Source organism: Manis pentadactyla, chromosome 6, assembly GCF_030020395.1.
Source record: "Manis pentadactyla isolate mManPen7 chromosome 6, mManPen7.hap1, whole genome shotgun sequence".
NCBI classification, from domain to species: Eukaryota; Metazoa; Chordata; class Mammalia; order Pholidota; family Manidae; genus Manis; species Manis pentadactyla.
The window spans coordinates 8,641,375-8,658,643 of record NC_080024.1 but is presented as its reverse complement, the minus strand read 5'-3'; the positions used below and the strand labels follow the sequence as shown (position 1 = coordinate 8,658,643).

Sequence of the window (17,269 nt, the reverse complement as noted above, 5' to 3'; positions counted from 1 at the left end):
TTAAAGAACAGGCCGAATTGGGTGGCTAAATGGAGAAACGACAGAGATAGTCGCTCCTGCTCTACATAGGTCTCATATGATGAATTTCAACCCTTGAAGGCCATGTTTTATTTATATTAGATTCTCTTAACTATTTTAACAGAGGGGAATGTCCTTGGGCACTATTTTGTAAAGCCAGTTTTAAGTGTCAGACCTAAAATTAGTTTTCCTCATTATTTGTTGGGTCAGAGCGTGCTTGTCCACTATGGGGCAAGTCCACTGTTGGGTCAGAGCGTGCTTGTCCACCATTTTAGGGCAATGGTGCTACGACCATGGGTCACTTAGGTAAGGCAACAGTTTGATGGTTAAGGTGAGGTACACCTGTTTGTCCTCTATTTTATTGGTAACTACCCTGACAGTGTAAAGGGTACCTTGTTAATTTTTGTGGGATACAATTACTCACAAAAGTCCCTATATTCAATATTATTGTAATTACTGATGCCATCCACTTAGCAACCAGTAAGTACTCTGCTGTCATGCATTTGGCTAGTATGTTCTGTTCAGTGCCCATTTCAACAGCATCTCAGCTGCAGCTTACTTTCACCTCTGCAGGCAACAGCCCCTTGGACCTGGCTACCGCGGGGTATTATCTCAACAGCTTTGCTATCACACACAACCTCGGCAGGCAAGATCTTAACTGCATCCAACTGTCCCCAAGAGCACAAGTTTGACACCCACCAATGACATTCTTCTCATGTGACGGACGTACTCATTCAGAATATACAGTTACTCACAAAGGAGCTCATAAAAAAAGATGGGCTGTCGCTGTATACATAATACAGTGCCGTCCCAGCTCAGCAAATTTCTGGGCATTATTTGGTGGGCTGCTCCATTCCTGACAGTCAAGAGACAATTATTGACTCTCTCAATACCCACAAACCTGCCCAACATCTTTGAGGCCTGTTGAGTTCTGGAGGTAACATGTTCCTCATTTACAGATTTTTGGTCTACCCATTTATGCTGTAACTTGCAAATTGGTCCACTTTAAATGGGGACCCCTCCAAAGAAAGGCTCTAGAATCTGTCAAAAATAAACAAACAAAACATCAAAAACCAAAATGCAGAAGCTGTCCTCAGTCCCACATGATACACCAGCAGAGCAGCCTCTTCTGGCTACACACCGGCCCCTTCTGGAGGAGGAGGCTCCCGCAGTGCCGGAGCCAGTGGCTGCCTGCCAGCTGCCCATTTTGCCTTAAGTCATGGGAGAAGCACACCACGGGGCAGCCGCAAAGCACGTTTGGAGTATCAGCGTCAGGTCTCTCACACAGACAGAGCCAGACAGCAAGGGAGACGCAAAGGTGCTGCGCTGGGCAATGAAGCAGAAGGGAAGGCCTGTGTTAGTCCGTTCGTTGTCAGATTCACACACTTTATTCTCATGATCTCCGTGCGGCTCCTGACAGGTGGGACCGAAAGGTCATGTCAGGTGTGCCCCTGGCTATCGTGTACAGACATGTGGCATTACGAGTAAGAAGGAACTTTAATATTGGGGCCATTAATTAATGATTTGGACTTTAAATATCTTTTCTTATGATTATAAAATAGTAAATGGTGGTTATAAACATTTCACCTGTATGTAAATGTAGAAATGGAAGGCAAACGTAATCCTATCCCAGGATAACTGATTCTTTCAGATATTTTTTTCACTTACAGACCTACATATTCATGTAAGCAGAATTGGGCTCTTTCCATACATATTACTACCAATTTAAATGTCCTGAAGCTTCCCAGACCTCAAAACCCTTGGGTGGTTTTCCATCGACTGAAGGATGAGTCTATACCTATGAATCCATGCATTTAAAAAAAAATCATTCTGTAGATGTATCCATTTATTTTATAATACTGGCAGACATTTGTATTCTTCCCTAGTGTTTTACTATTACTGGGAACATCCCGGTATAGATCAAGGGATTTTGAATCAGCATAGAAAAGATAGTTTATACAATAACTGGCATTGGGGGACCAGTGCCTTGTAAACTTAGACTGACTCCAGCCAAGGGTCAGGCCACGTGGGAGAGGGCAAGAGGGGAGAGGCACCATTGCCTCTGCTGGAGGGTCACGTCCGATGGGAAGCTCATGAATGGGGCTCATGTCTGGAGGGCAAATCTAGGCTGAGGAGGAGCAGCGGGGGCAGCCAAAGGGTGACTGCCACTGTCACCTGGAGGTGGGAAGCTCAGTCCAAGCACGTGACTCCATTCTGGTGCTACGGATAGCAAGCACGCTGAATGGAGGAATACTTGGTGTTCAGTCAAGGATGATTTTCTTGCCATTTCATGTACGGTTCTTGTCTGATCCGCCACATTTACTTTCCAAGCTAGAGAACTCTATTTCTGACATCTTTGTTTTGTAATCACCCAAATATCCAGGTCTTTTTTTCTCAAACACATGTACAACATCAGCTTTTGTCCTAACCTTTATTTTAAAGAGTTATTTGCTTCCCCATCTCAAATTTACTATGAAAATAATGGTGGCACGGACATGCGCAGTGTGTTAAAGCAGCCGTCCTGAAGATACAATGCCTGAATGTGAAGGTGACTCAGACGGGGAAACCCGAGGACTCGGTGAGCCTTTGGACGTGGAAAGTCTGGAACATGCTGACGGAAAACGTGGTAGAAATTCACCTGCTATTTACCTTTCTCTTGAGACTTTGTCTTGGAGGACATACCAAAATTCCTTCCTGAAAGAGAGAAGGGGGTCGATGAATGATATTATTCTGGAGGCTTCTCTTTCATAAATATCTTTTGTAAGTTCCCACTTCTTAGTGAATATCTGTACCTGGACACCCTACTGGGTTGCAGACCCAAGGTGTCTAAAAGAAAAATTAGCTTCCAGCTCCAATCAGTTCTTCTTCTGAACTTGATAAAATGATTTCACCCTGTTCTTCAAACCCAAGATCTGTTCGTTTTTTTCCCAGTCATTTCCCACTCACCCCTTGGCCTTTCTGTTTCTTCTTTTCTAGATAAAATCCTTATGATTTCACCCCAGTGATAATTTTTTTGAGTGTTATTGACAGGCTTTGCATTTGGTTCTGGGATCACAAAGAACAGGACCTTTGTGTGTTGCTCACAGGGGACAACAGTGCTCGGGATAGTGCGAGAGAGAGGCTGACCACGAGTGTTCTGGAAACACATCACTGGAGGCTGCAGAGGGAGCTGGGTCTTGAGATGTTCATTTGTGGAGGATTCAGGGAAGCTGTCATCAAGGTCCGTGTGTATCTGGTTTCCTTCCGGCCCACCCTACCCAGTGCCACTGGGCTAGCTCTTTAAGTCCGTCCTGACCTCAAACCCCTTTGCTTGCATTTCAAGGTCTCTACCAACAGTACCAATTTGTGTTCGTGACTTTATCACCCACAACTTCTTCTATGAATGTTGATCTCTTTCACAATCACGCTGTGGAACCCTAATGGGAATTTCTTCACATTTTGGTTATTGACATACCAGTCATCCTTCAAGGAATTAAATCTGTCACTAATCTGTCCTTTGTCATTACTATACCTTCAGCAGTTGTTTTAGGGTCTTCCCTCTGCAATGTATACTCTGCTTCCATTTTTTTGCACTTGCCCGTTTTCCTTCAATTTCAAATTCTTTTGGAGTGAACCAAACTCCCTTCTCATTCTGAATGCACTTCTCTGAAGAGCCTATAAGACAAAGACAGCTCCTTCCAGGATCGACTTCCATCCTCGTGAATTCACCCTAAACCTCCAAACCCCTGGCCGTGGTGTTCCTGAGAGACAGTCCTGAGAGACTCCCTGGGAGGTGTAGGTGGTAGAGGGAAGTCTGGAGTTCTCCTCTCCATTGAAGGAGGTCCTACAACCTGCCTAAGTGGAAGATGGAGTGGGAGAGAATTGGCATTTTATGTGACACCTCCATGTGGCAAGTACATGGCGATCTGTATCACATGGTCCACGGGTAATTGCCCTGTGGAGTGGAGTGGCCTGGCCCCAGGTGTACCGTGCATGACATGGGAAAGTCCGCAGGTCCTTCTTTTTCTGCAGCCTAGCTTGCAGGGTCCATTCCCTGAACAATTACACACAGGGCATTTTCCTCCTCTTTAGTGATTTCTTTATCTAGAGGGTCCAAAGAGCAGAAGATCAAGGAACTCACCTTTTTTCAATTTCTTCGTATATAAAATCCCTTTTGCCTCACCACAGGTCACAGGAAGCTTAGGAGCGTGAAAATCCACGGTTTCATCTTTGGGTTGTTCTGAAAGTAGAAGAGAACAGTTCAATGTGACGTAGTCTTCATTCTATCTCCCTGGTGAATTCTCCTTTCCACAGATTCTAATAACGATGTAAGTGGCATTGGGGAGCATTCTCTGGTTAACTTCCAGGAAGTCTTCCATTCTGAGTGGCAGATTAGATATGCGTGGAGAGCGGTTTCTCATAAACAAAACCAACACCACCAACACTGTGTCAAAATATTTCAGTGAAACATAGAGGACTTCTTTAATGAATGTGTCTTAATTCACAAGCTGCTGGGTCATCAACTAATATTCCTTTATTTCATAAACCTCCTGTTTATCTCTCTGGGCTCATGGAAGCTGCCTATCCTAAATATTTATTTGTGGTCACGTAGCTGGAGGAAAGTTCTTTGTGTAGGATCTTATTCCTAATTCAAACCAAGGTGAGGGTAAGTGAGGCAGTTAGCACTGCAGGAAGAGTGCTGGTCTTCATTTTTACTGTCTTCTTTTACTGTTCTCTTGGTTTTTTCTCTATGAGTAAAAGAAAACCTTGGAGAACTCTCTAGATGAATCTGCAAATTGCATGTGGACAGACCTTGTGACTCAGAACTCCTGAGTAGAAATTTGGGGTTCTGCTTGAGGAGAAGCGGTTGTAAAAGTGTTTTAAAATTATCAGTGATTCCTGTTCCCCCACCCTCCCAAACTCTCTGTGGGTGCATTCATTAAAGTTAGACTGCAGGAGCATTTCTTGGGAGCCAGGGCAAAGGGCTGTCCATAGTTCATGTTGAATTGTAGAGGGTGTTGCCTCTGGAATGAAGTTAGGAACGTCATGAAAAGAGTCCAGCTCTCTCCCTTGCTCCAGACATTTACTGAAAAAGCCAAAGGGAAAAGTATGAAAAAGCAAGAGCATTGTTGGAAAAGGAACAGAACAGCATCAATGGTGAAGAAACCATTAGTTACCTTGAAAGGATATGAACTAGACAGAGCCAGATGAGAAACGAGAAATTCACTGAGAAGGAAGGGGATGGCTGCCCCCAACACAAGCCCAAAGGATGCCCAGCCTCAGGGGAGCAGAGGCTGTAGCAAGGCTAGGGGGGAATGAGGGAAAGGAAAGAACTTTATTTCAGCAGCCAGCCAGTGTTCTTGCAGAGTGTCTGGCTCCAACACTTGTCCCCAGACTGCTCACTAAATATGGCCCAATGGCTGAGAGCGTGGCCTTGGGAACCAGACTGGCTGGGCTTATAATCTTGGCTCTGCAATTTCCTAGCAGGCTTACATAAGTGCATATTATTGTTATCTAAGTTGAGTGAGGGATTTGCTGCTGCAGGTTCCTAACTTGATGACAAGACAGAGGTAACTCTGGATACTATTGTGAACCCTGAGGGAGGTTAACACGACAGCAGGGATCTCGTATACTTCTCTGTCTCAGGGAACTGTCTTCTCAATTCCCTATAAGCACAGGTCCAGTGAACACAGATGTCCCAAAGTTCTTGGAAGCAGATGCAGAAGCAGTGGGTGGTTTTGGGAGCTCTGGGTAGCAAGCCGGAGTGCAGAGTTGTAGGCACAAGCAGCACCCCTCTTTTCCCTGGTGCAGGCAGCCCACCCAGTCAGAGGTACCCTGTGTCCTGAGTATTTTCTAAGCTGACACCCTGCATGTAAGGGAGGAAGACGGTTTTCTCATCTGTTTCCAATAATCCTCTGTTTGGCTCAGCCTCATGTGCTGATCTCAGTGAAGAGGCCTTCGAGGATGGAACCCTGGGGGGATGCCTGCCTGGAGCCCTCCCACATCTGTTACATCACCATTAGTAAGTATGTGCAAACCACTAGGAGTCTGCCATGAAAAGCAAGCAATTAACAAAGAGAGTTCATGAAAATGAAAAGCATGATGGAGGAAATGAAAAGCCGAAGGGAAACAAGGAAGAGCAAAGCAGAAAACCTAATTAGTGATCAGGAAGATCAACCCCAGGAATTCTTGTAGACCATGAGGAAAATGCACAAGGTGAGAATCACGCATGGAAAGATGATGCCTGGGAAAGATCCCAGAGCTCTATGATCTGGACAGGAAGGGCCTGTTCCACAGGGAGATGGAGTGGCTGGAGGCCAAGCAATAGTCTAGGGAATAGTAAAAGCAGCACACACGCATTAGTGCTGCTTGTTTTACAACAACCTGTAGGCAAGTGAAGCAATGAAGACGATGCCCATTTTCTAGTTGGGGGTCTCAGGCTCAGATACGGAGAGAGGATTCCAGGTGGCCACCGAGCTGTCTGAGTTGGAGCTGGCATCAGAATCCAGACGTGCCAGCTCCCCAGTCTAGTGCTCCTTCCATACCACAGGAATGCCTCAGAAAGAGTTTACAGCAGATGATCAATAACAGCACAGAGAAACCTGTGTCAAATCCCAAGTCACAGCCAAAGTGGAATGCTAAGGAGGCAGGAGACGCTGACACCAAGGGAGGACTGTCAGCAGTTGCCTGGAATCTTGGTGTTTCCTAAAAAGTGCAAGGGGAACTTTGTTTTTTCAGTGTAAAGAGCAAAGGACCTGGAATTAGAATACCTACATTGATTTTTGTCTCACCCAAGTCTTTTATGCTCTAATTCAATCTATAAAATGGGCTGAATAAGACTTATTTGAAATTCAAATGGCAAAATGTAAAGCAAAGTGCTTTGCCAATCGCAAAGAGATGTACACACTTCCATAGTTACCAGGGCCTCTGCAGATGGTGCGGGCCGTGCACTGAGCAAGGATTCGGCCTTTATGGTGGGCTCTGATGCACACCAGACCTAGGCAGTTTGTACACTTTCTACAACAACCTTCCAGCAGAGGGCAGCAAGGGCCTCCCTTGAGGAGTCAGCTCTGACCCATGTAAGGTATTGAGGAGGGGGCACTTTTCTAATGCACACAAGTGCCCTGTGTGAGTAAATGGAGGCCCTGATACTAGTATTCATACTTGATGAAGAATGAATAACATACTGATTTGACAGTTATGTAGTCACAAACTGATTGAGGCACAGAGAAGCCGGCCACAGGCAATGAGCAAGACCAACCTACTTACTGACCGCATTTGACTTTCACGCAGTGAGCAGGATGTACGCAGACGGTTAATTACAGGTGTGACAAGTGCCACAAAGAAGCACAGGTGGCATGTCATGCAGGTGGAGACCTACCCCACCTGCTGGAAAGCCCATGTTTAGTTCAAGGTAAGGCCTGAGGATGTGAAGCAAAGCAAAGGAGGAGGATGCAGGGCATTAGGTTTGGGAAGGGAGTGTGTGAGCAGGGGACACACTGAGGAGGCCCTGGGCAGGAGAGGGTGAAGCCTTCAGTGTGCAAGTGTCCTGTGCTTTAAGGAGTCAGGCAGGTGGTAACTCTTGGGACGGTGAGTAGGGACTGGATTATGGCTGTGGGTTATGTTCTTTTCTTCGACTTGGGTGCTGGGTTCATATGGGGTTTTCCTTTGTGTTAGTTTCCCGCACTAAACACTTATGGGGCATTCTCCTTTCTGTAAGCACGTTGCACCACTGCTCCTCAATGAGCTGGCTGCCCCGAGACAGGAGCCTGGCCGCAGCAGACGTCCACACACTGCTGTCTGCACTGAGGGGGTCTCGCTGTGAAAGCGGTGCGCTCAGCATCACAGTTGATTTACCAGCTCCTTATTTTTGCAGACCTGCAACAAACAGGCTTGTAGATGGCACCAGACTGTAGACCCCACAGTAGACCTTTTACGCTTCAATAACAAGTTAATGGGGGAAAGAGGCCAATGTGTCTCGGGCCCAAAGAGGGAAGGGAGAGTGACAAGAGGTTACGTTGAAGAAGTGTAACAAAAGTAGAAGAAAAACGAACCCAAGCAGAGATGGAGGAGGGGCTAGAGGAAGAGGAGGGAGAGGAGGACGGTGGCCCCAAGAGACCCCAGAGAGCAGAGGGACAGGAGTAAGCTGGGGCTGACCTCAGAGACCAAGCCCTCACCCCTGACTAGGAAGAGAAAACTAATTCCACTGGAAATGGGAACACGTTCAGGTTTGCTTGGGTAAGAGTTTTCCCCAATACTTAGAATGAAGTACAAGTTTATGGTAGACCTTTACTTACTGGTTGGATCATTCTCTCTTAATCATTTTTGGGTCTTTATATAGTTCTGTTTTGAGGAATCCCTCTGAGAGCAGAAGCTGTAGACTGGGCAAACAGCTCTCTACGTACGCTGTCATTGGGAGTCTGCCCCACGTGGTACCGTGTTAGAGCAGAGAAGAACGAAGGTGGGGGAGACCAGAGGGGGACAGTGGGTGGGAAAGAGGAGGAGGGGAGGGAGAAGGGGGCATTCAACAGCTGGCCAGGCGGCCTGGGAGCCTGAGGGTCAAGCCCTGCCCCTGGATTACCCTTTCGGGGAATACTTTTCTGATAACTTCTTGTCAAGCTTGAACAGACATCTTTTTTCCCTTTTACTTTCTAGAATGCAAAAAAAATTAGTAGTCATTTATAACTAGAAATATAGATAGACAACAGATAGTCGTTTCTTTCTCTTTCTCCCAGTTCAGAAAGACAAGATCGATGTGCTCCTGTCCCTCTGCACTCCAGAGCTTCTTGGAGCCACTGTCCTGCTCTCCCCCCTCTTCCTCTAGCCCCTCCTCCTTCTCTGCCTGGGTTCATTTTTCTTCTGTTTTTGTAACACTTCTTCAAAGAAAGAAAGGAAAATAATATAGCAGTGACCAAGGAAAAATAGCAAGGTCATGTTAATAGGAAGGCTAAAATTATTACAGAAGCTGCATTTTTACAAATTAATATCTATTGTAACATGTAATAGACACAACAATGTGTATATCTATTTAATACAAAATCTAGAACTAAACAAAGGATGTAGCCTTATAAATATTTCAATAAATATTAAATATATACTTCTTTTTAAGAAAGAACTACAGGGCATAAAGCAGTGGTTCTCAGGGCTGGGTGACTTTACCTCCAGGGGCAACTGGCAACATTGGGAAATCTTTCTGTTTGTTTGTCATGACTGGGAAGTGGCTGTTACTGGCATCTAATGGGCAGAGGCCAGAAAACAATTAATAAGATGAAAATAAGTGCATACCTATCAATAATACCTCAAATGTAAATGAACTAAATTCACCAATCAAAAGACATAAGGTGGCAGAATGGGCAAAGAAACAAGACTCATTTATATGCTGCCTACAAGAGACTCACTTCAGACCTAAAGACATATATAGACTGAAAGTGAAGGGATGGAAAAAGATATTTCATGCAAATAAAAAGGAGAAAAAAGCAGGAGTAACAGTACTTATATTAGACAAAATAGACTTCAAAACAAAGAAAGTAACAAGAGATAAAGGACATTAAATAAGGAGAAAGGAATCAATCCAACAAGAGAATATAACAATTGTAAATATCTATGCACCCAACATAGGAGCACTTAAATATGTAACACAAATACTAACAGAGCTAAAGATAGCAATACAATCATATTAGGGGACATTAACACACCGCTTACACCCATGGACAGATCATCTGGACAGAAAATAAATAAGGAAACAGAGGTACTAAACAACACATTAGATCAGATGGACTTAACATATATACAGAACATTCCACCCAAAACCAGGTTGCTCATTTTCCTCAAGTGTACGTGGAATGTTCTCCAGAAAAGATCACATACTAGGCCACAAAAAGAGCTTAAAAAATTCAGAAAGATTGAAATTGTACCAAGCATCTTTTCAGATCACAATGGTATGAAACAAGAAATCAATTACATTATGAAAACAAAGAAACCCAAGCACATGGAGGCTAAACAACATGTCTGTAAATAATCAATGGATCAATGAACAAATCAAAGGAAATCAGTCCATGGATACAAATGAAAATAAAAATACTGCAGTTTAAAATATATGGGATTCTGCAGAAGTGGTTCTAAAAGGGAAGTACATAACAATACAGGCCTACCTTAAGAAACAAGAACAACCCCAAATAAACAGTCTAAACTCACAACTAAGGAAACCAGAAAAACAAGAACATATGAAACCCAAACTTAGCGGAAGGGGCATAATAAAGATCAAAGCAGAAATTAATAAAATGGAGAAGAATAAAACAATAGAAAAAAAATCAATGAAACTGAGCTGGTTCTTGGAGAGGGTAAACAAAACAGACAGACCTCTAACCAGAATTATCACAAAAAAAGAGAGAAGACACAAATAAACAAAATGAAAACCATAAAAGAAAAGTTACAACTGACATCACAGAAATACAAAGAATTATTAGAGAATTCAATAAAAAATTATATGCCAATAAATTGGACAACCTAGAAGAAATGGAAAAATTCCTAGAAAAGTGCAATCTTCCAAAACCAACCCATGAAGAAACAGAAAATCAGAACAGATCAATTACCAGTAAAGAAATTGAATTTGTAATAAAAAAAACTCCCAACAAAGAAAAGTCAAGAACCAGATGGCTTCCCAGGTGAATTCTGTCAAACATTTAAAGAAGAGCTAAAATCCCTTCTTAAAATATTCCAAAAAATAGGAAAGGAGGGGATATTTCCAAACTTTTCTATGAGATGAGCATCACTCTAATACCAAAACCAGACAAAGACAATACAAATAAATAAAATTACAGACCGATATCCCTGATGAACATAGATGTAAAAATCCTCAACAAAATATTAGCAGCCTGAATTCAAAAACACATCAAGAGGACTATCCATTATGACCAAGTGGGATTTATTCCAGGGATGCAAGGATGGGACAATATTTGTAAATCAATCAATGGGATACATGACATTAACTAAAGCAAAGATAAAAACCATATGATCATCTCAGTAGATGCTGAAAAAGCATTTGCCAAAATTCAACATCCACTCATGATAAAAACTCTCAACAAAATGGGTATAGAGGGAACATACCTCAACATAATAAAGGCCATATATGACAAACCCACAGCTAATATCATATTCAATGGCAAAAAGCTGAAAGCTTTTCTTCTACATCAGGAACAAGACAAGGATGCTCCCTCTCACCACTTTTACTCTTTATAGTACTGGAAGTTCTGGCCACAGCAATCAGACATGATAAAGAGATGAAAGGCATCCAAATTGGTAAGGAAGAAATAAAACTCACCATTTGCAGATGACATGATACTGTACATAGAAAGACTCCCCCAAAAAACTATTAGAACTAAAAACTGAATTCAGCAAAGTTGCAGGATACAAAAATCAATATATAGAAATCTGTTATATTCTTATATACTAATAAGGAACTAGCAGAGAAAGAAAACAGGAAAACAATTCTACTTACAACTGCATCAAAAAGAATAAAATACCTAGGAATAAACCTAACCAAGGAGGTGAAAGGCCTGTACTCTGAAAACTGTAAGACACTCATGAAATTGAAGAAGATACAAATAAGTGGAAATCTATCCCATGCTCATAGATAGGAAGAATTAATGTCCATCCTGCTCAAAACAATTTATAGATTCAATGCAATCCCTATCAAAATACCAATGACATTTTTCAATGAACTAGAACAAATAATTCTAAAATTCATATGGAACCACAAATCACCCTGAACATCCAAAGCAATCTTGAGAAAGAAGAACAAAGCTGGGGGTATTATACTCCCTCACTTCAAGCTATACTGCAAAGTATTGTACTGGCACAAGAAACAGACCCAAAGATCTGTGTAACAGAATGGAGAGCCTAGATATAAACCTATGCACATACAGTCACTAAAATATGATAAAGAAGCTATGAATATACAGTGGGGAAAAGACAGTCTCTTCAATAAATGGTGTCAGGAAAACTGGATGGCTACATGCAAGAGAATGAAACTGGATTACTGTCTAACTCCACACATAAAAGTAAACTTGAAATGGATTAAAGACCTAAACATAAGACATGAAACCATAAAACTCTTAGAAGAAAACATAGGCAAAAATCTCTTGAACATAAGCATGAGCAATTTTTTTCTTGACATGTCTCCCCAAGCAAGGGAAACAACAGTAAAAATGAGCAAGTGGGACTACATCAACCTGAAAAGTTTCTTTACAGTATGGGAGTGCCATCAACAGACAGAAAGGCAGCTTAAGTATGAGAGAATAAATTCATCAATGATTTATCTGATAAGGGGTTAATTGCTTTGGTTATTCATCCAAAATATATAAAGGTCTTACATGCCTTAACACCAAAAACAAACAAACAAACTCCAAATGACCCAATAAAAACTGGGCAGAGGACCTGAACAGACATTTTTCCAAAGAAGAAATACAGATGGCCAAGAGGCACATGAAAAGATGCTCTACGTCGCTAATCATCAGGAAAATACAACCAAAACCATAGTGCAATATCACCTCACACCAGTCAGAATGGCCATTATCCAAAAGACAAGAAATAGCAAGTGTTGGCAAGGATGTGGAGAAAAGGGAACTCTCCTACACTGTTGGTAGGAATGTAAATTTGTGCACCCACTATAGAAAGCAGTACAGAGGTACCTCAAAACTCTAAAAATAGCAATACCACTTGACCCAGTAATTCCACTTCTAGGAATTTACCTGAAGAAAACAAAATCTTTGATTTGAAAAGATATATTCCTTCCTATATTTCTTGCTGCATTATTTAGAATAGCCAATATATGGAAGCAATGAAAGTGTCCACCAATAGATGAATGGATAAAGATGTGGTACACACACACAATGGAGTATTATTCAGCTATAAAAAAGAAATCCTGCCATTTGCAATAACATAGATGGATCTAGAGGGTATTATGCTCAGTGAAATAAGCAAGGTGGAGAAAGACAAATGCCATATGATTTCACTTACATGTGGAATCTAGAAACAAAATGAAGCAAAATGAACAAAACAGCAGCAGACGCACAGATACTGAGAGGTGACTGGTGGTTACCATGAGGGAGGTGTTGGGGTGAGTGGGTGGAGTGGGTGAGGGGGATAAAGTGACACAAAATCTCAATCATAACATAAGTTGGTCACTGGGATGGAAATGCAGCATGGAGAATATAGTCAGTGGTTCTGTAACATCTATGCTGACAGATAGTAGCTGCAATAGGTGGGGTAAGGATTTAATATGTGCAATTGTTGAATCACTGTGTTGTATACATGAAACCAATATAATATTGTATATCAACTATACTTCAATAAAAAAGAAATAAAAAATAAAAATTAACTGGCAAAAATTTGATCATGAGTATGTAATTTTAAATACACAGACTCACTAAGTTGCTTCACTTCCAGAAATAAGCCATAAGAAATACTAAGAAATATTCCTGAAAATGTGCTCACTTTGAGGATTGGTGCTATTTTCCCCACTGGGTCAACCTGACTTAGGGAGGAGCCCCTAGACTCAGTGGAGCAATGGTGACTCTATTAATAGAAATGTAAACAGTGGACCCTGAGAAGTGGTCATGCGAGTCCACGTGGCACAGCTGAGATGAACTGCATTCTGGGAACACACGACCAATCACAGACCAACAGATCCCTGCTTTGTCCTCACACTCTCTTGTCTGCGCGGCTCCCTCCTTCTGCCGTTTCCAGGCCACGCCACCTAACCCTGCACCTGCTCCGCGAGAGACCCTCCCACCCCGAGCAGGAGCGCCAGCTTCTGTCACAGCCTTACCCTCCGGTCCAGACGTCTGGGCACAGTCAGTCCTTGCTTTTTGGGCCCTGGTCATGACCTTTGAGTTCCTGGCTGAGTCGTCCTTCCTCTGAGTGGCCTGATCCACCCCTTGGAGCTTCTCTCGGATTCCGTGGCCAGGAGAGGCTGCTGCCGGGCCAAACAGTGACCCGTGAATAGTTTTCACTGGGGTCCCCAGTGGACTGCCTCCTGCCCCTCTTGGTGACCTCCCTTCTCATGACGTGACCCCAACCTTTCAGATCTCTGTAGTCCTATACCTCACTTTTATCCCTTTATTTCTCTGTAATTACTCCTCCCCTTTCCTTTGTGCATCTTTCTCTCTCCCCCAAGCTCACATACCTCTGCCCTCTCTCCCCCCCACCTCCTCCTGTCGCCTGCTAACTACACGTGTGCTGGTGAGAGTGGAGGTTCCACAAGGGCGGGGGGTTTGTCTGTTTCGCTCACTGCAGAGTTCCCAGGACCCAGGGCGCGTGCCTAGCACATACCTCGCATTCAATTCATTTCTGTTGAGTGACTATTTAACAGGAAGTGTATTCTTGAGAATATAAGAATCATATATTTTTATCTTAATAAATCATCATTAATAAATCGTCCCAGGGTTCCCTAATTATTACACCAATATGTCTCTGGGGGAAGGGCAGATGCTGGCTGGAACTGAGAAGCCACCACTCAGTCGACACTTTTCTCCAGACCTTACTGAAACTCTGGAAACGCAGAGCTTGTTGGGAGCTAAAGGAGATTTCTGAGTGGAAAAAAATTACCTTCTTGTGCCAACATAAAAGCGTGGAGGCCTGAATGTCAAGCTTTCCTCAGAGTCATTGGTAGAGAAAACTCAGCATATGGCAAAAAGCACATTTCCTCCAATCTAGGGAGGCCATGAGGCTGGGAATCAGGTGGAAGGCAGCAAGCAAGGAAATCTCAGTCCCCTCCCAGGGCAAACCCCTGGGGCGAGGGGTGTTGGGAATGAGCAGAGAGAGTGGGGAATGGCCCAGGCAGCGACGCACTTTCCTGATGGACATCGGGGGCTGAGGGGAGATATCCACAGCCCTACCCCAGTGCCCATGCCTGCTTAAGGGCAGGGAGCCAGGGATCCCCACCTGGGGGCACACCTGGAGTTAAAGAGAAAGGAAGAAGAGAGGAAAGGGGAGAGGCAGGAAGGACAGGATGCCGGGGAGGAGAACTGGGTGATGAGGACCTAGAGGGATAAAGCAGAGGAGGCAGAAAAATGCAGGTGCGTACATATTACTGCCTGTAATACAAATAACCAATTTTTGTGCCTGGAGTAGAAGCAGGATAAGCAGGCATGAGTGGATTCAGGTGGTTCTGAATGCTACTGACTCCAAATCTGACTCCAGGCTGGGACCGGGAGTCTGAATCCTGCGGCCCATTTAGGTTTGCTCTGTCTGTTTTCCCAGGCTCGGACCCTGGACGGGACACCGTCCCAATTTCAGAGTCGTCTGATGTCTTTGCCCACATCCGCCCTTTCCCTTCCCGGTGCTAAGAGAGAAGCGTTTGGAGCCAACGTGGGGGCTGGGTTCTTGCTTGTGGCCAGGAGGCCTTTGACGGGCAGCCTGGGGGCGGGCTGCGCTCCAGCGGGCTCGGGGTGGGGGGGCGCCCTGCGGCTGGAGAGGAGCACCTGCTGTGCGTCCCCGAGGAGCACGGAGGGAGTGAGATTTCATTCTTCTTGCTCACCTCTCGGGAGCCTTTCTTTCTGTTTTCCTTTTGAAGTTGACCTGCTGTTTTTTTCTCTCCTCTTTTCTAAAATAGAAAAAAAGTCATCTCTTATGGATAGAAATATTGATCGACAAGCTTGAGATGTCAGTACTTTACATATAAATTATTAATGCAAAAAAAGATCTCCATTTTACTTGGATATGAAAGGACTGAATAAAGAAGTAATGGAAATATACCAAATTATTAGCATTTAAAATATGCCACTTTTTCAAATTAATAACCAGCATCTTCCAAGACTAGAAGAAAACATAGCGGGAGCCTGTTAAAAGCCAAAGATATAAATGATTGTCATAGTCAAAACTTAAGGCCAGGTATCGAAAACGTAAAAGCTGAGCAGATTTGACTGTTTAGAATTTTTAGAATTTCCTTACTTCAACATACATCCCCACAATATTGAACCAAAAACAAAGTGAAAAACTGCAAAATATGTAAAATATAGAGGGTTAATATCCTTAATAGATAAAACAACAGATGAATAGCACATTAGGAAAATGGGCAAAGAACCTGCTTAAAAAGGAAATATAAATAACAAGTTTATTTTAAAATTGTTTTTATAGCATGACTAATAACAAAAGGATGGACTGTTTGGTTTTAAGGATACCCAAACCTTTAAGAAGTTTGATCATATCTAGTGTTGATGAGGTTGTCAGAAATGAGTACCCATATATCATTAAAGGCAATGTAAACAGTCACATTTTCTGCAGAACAATTTGGTGACATATATAAAATTTTAAATATACAGACTCTAACCAAGTAAGCTCATGTTTAGAAATCAATTCTGAAGAAATTACCAGACACATGTGTAAAGGTACAAACACATGTAAACATGATTTCTATTTTTATATAAAAACTGGATATAGCCCAACTCTCAGTCATATAGATGATAGTTTAAACCAATTGTTAATCATATAATAATGTGCTATGTACCTTAGACAGGAGAATAGGTAACATTGAAAAGGAGATACATATGTTAAATACACAGTGAAAAAACTTAAAAAAATAAACTATATAGTATGAACTTCTATATATATACACAAAGATAAATGTATGCATATTTTTGAAGTATATAAATAAGTTGGGGGAAGCAGGTTAAATAGGGGTTTAGCTTCCTGATTAATAACTTCCTGTACTGTTTGCAGATTTTATTAGGGACATTAGACAGGCCAGGCCAGGATAGAGTAGGCTGCTGTCCAAATAAACTCAAATCTTGGGTTTCTTGGTGACTTAACGGTGTATTTCCTGCTCACACAGAGTCCTCTGCAGGACTTGGGGTCACCCGAGCAGCTGTCCTCTGTATGGTAGTGCTGATATCCAAGCTGCCTTGGCCTTTCAGCACTTCCCTCTTTCACACACTTCCACACATAGGTGTAGAGAGTGTGGAGAGCTTGCACAGTGGCTCTTACGGGTTTTGACTCAGAAGTGGCACCCTTGCACTAGCTCATTGGCCAGACCTGGTATCATAGTCCTGTCTCCTGCAGGGGGCTGGGAAATGCAGAGTTCCAAGTGTCTGGTCTCCCCTTTTCCTTAGTAATCAGACTCCTGAGCTAGATACTTGTCCTTCTAGAATAAAGACTACAGGTGTAGCCAGGAAACTAGTCCTGGTGATAAAATGGTAACAGAATGTCTAAATGCAGCCTTCAGGTGGTGGCCTTCAATGGAAGACGTGTGCCCCTCCTTACGTTGCCTCTTCCC

At 43.0% G+C, this 17,269-nt stretch overlaps 1 protein-coding gene across 8 annotated transcripts in view; it reads right to left on the bottom strand.

The window, feature by feature from the left end:
• Nucleotides 1-268: 268 nt before the first annotated feature.
• LOC118926162 (sp110 nuclear body protein) overlaps nt 269-17,269 on the bottom strand; it is a 31,027-nt gene continuing 14,026 nt past the window's right edge. For 2 of the 8 annotated variants that reach the window (XM_057503455.1, XM_057503451.1), the window contains 6 exons: nt 15,536-15,601; nt 13,826-13,969; nt 4,139-4,237; nt 3,530-3,672; nt 2,657-2,712; nt 269-1,344 (listed from right to left, as the gene is read on the bottom strand). In XM_057503455.1, coding sequence (XP_057359438.1) covers nt 1,299-1,344; nt 2,657-2,712; nt 3,530-3,672; nt 4,139-4,237; nt 13,826-13,969; nt 15,536-15,601 — 554 coding nt within the window. In that variant the 3' untranslated portion in view covers nt 269-1,298. Of the gene's footprint in view, nt 1,345-2,656; nt 2,713-3,529; nt 3,673-4,138; nt 4,238-13,825; nt 13,973-15,535; nt 15,602-17,269 lie in introns of all 8 variants that reach the window. The other 6 variants (XM_057503452.1, XM_057503453.1, XM_057503454.1 and 3 more) reach the window with 5 other exon arrangements.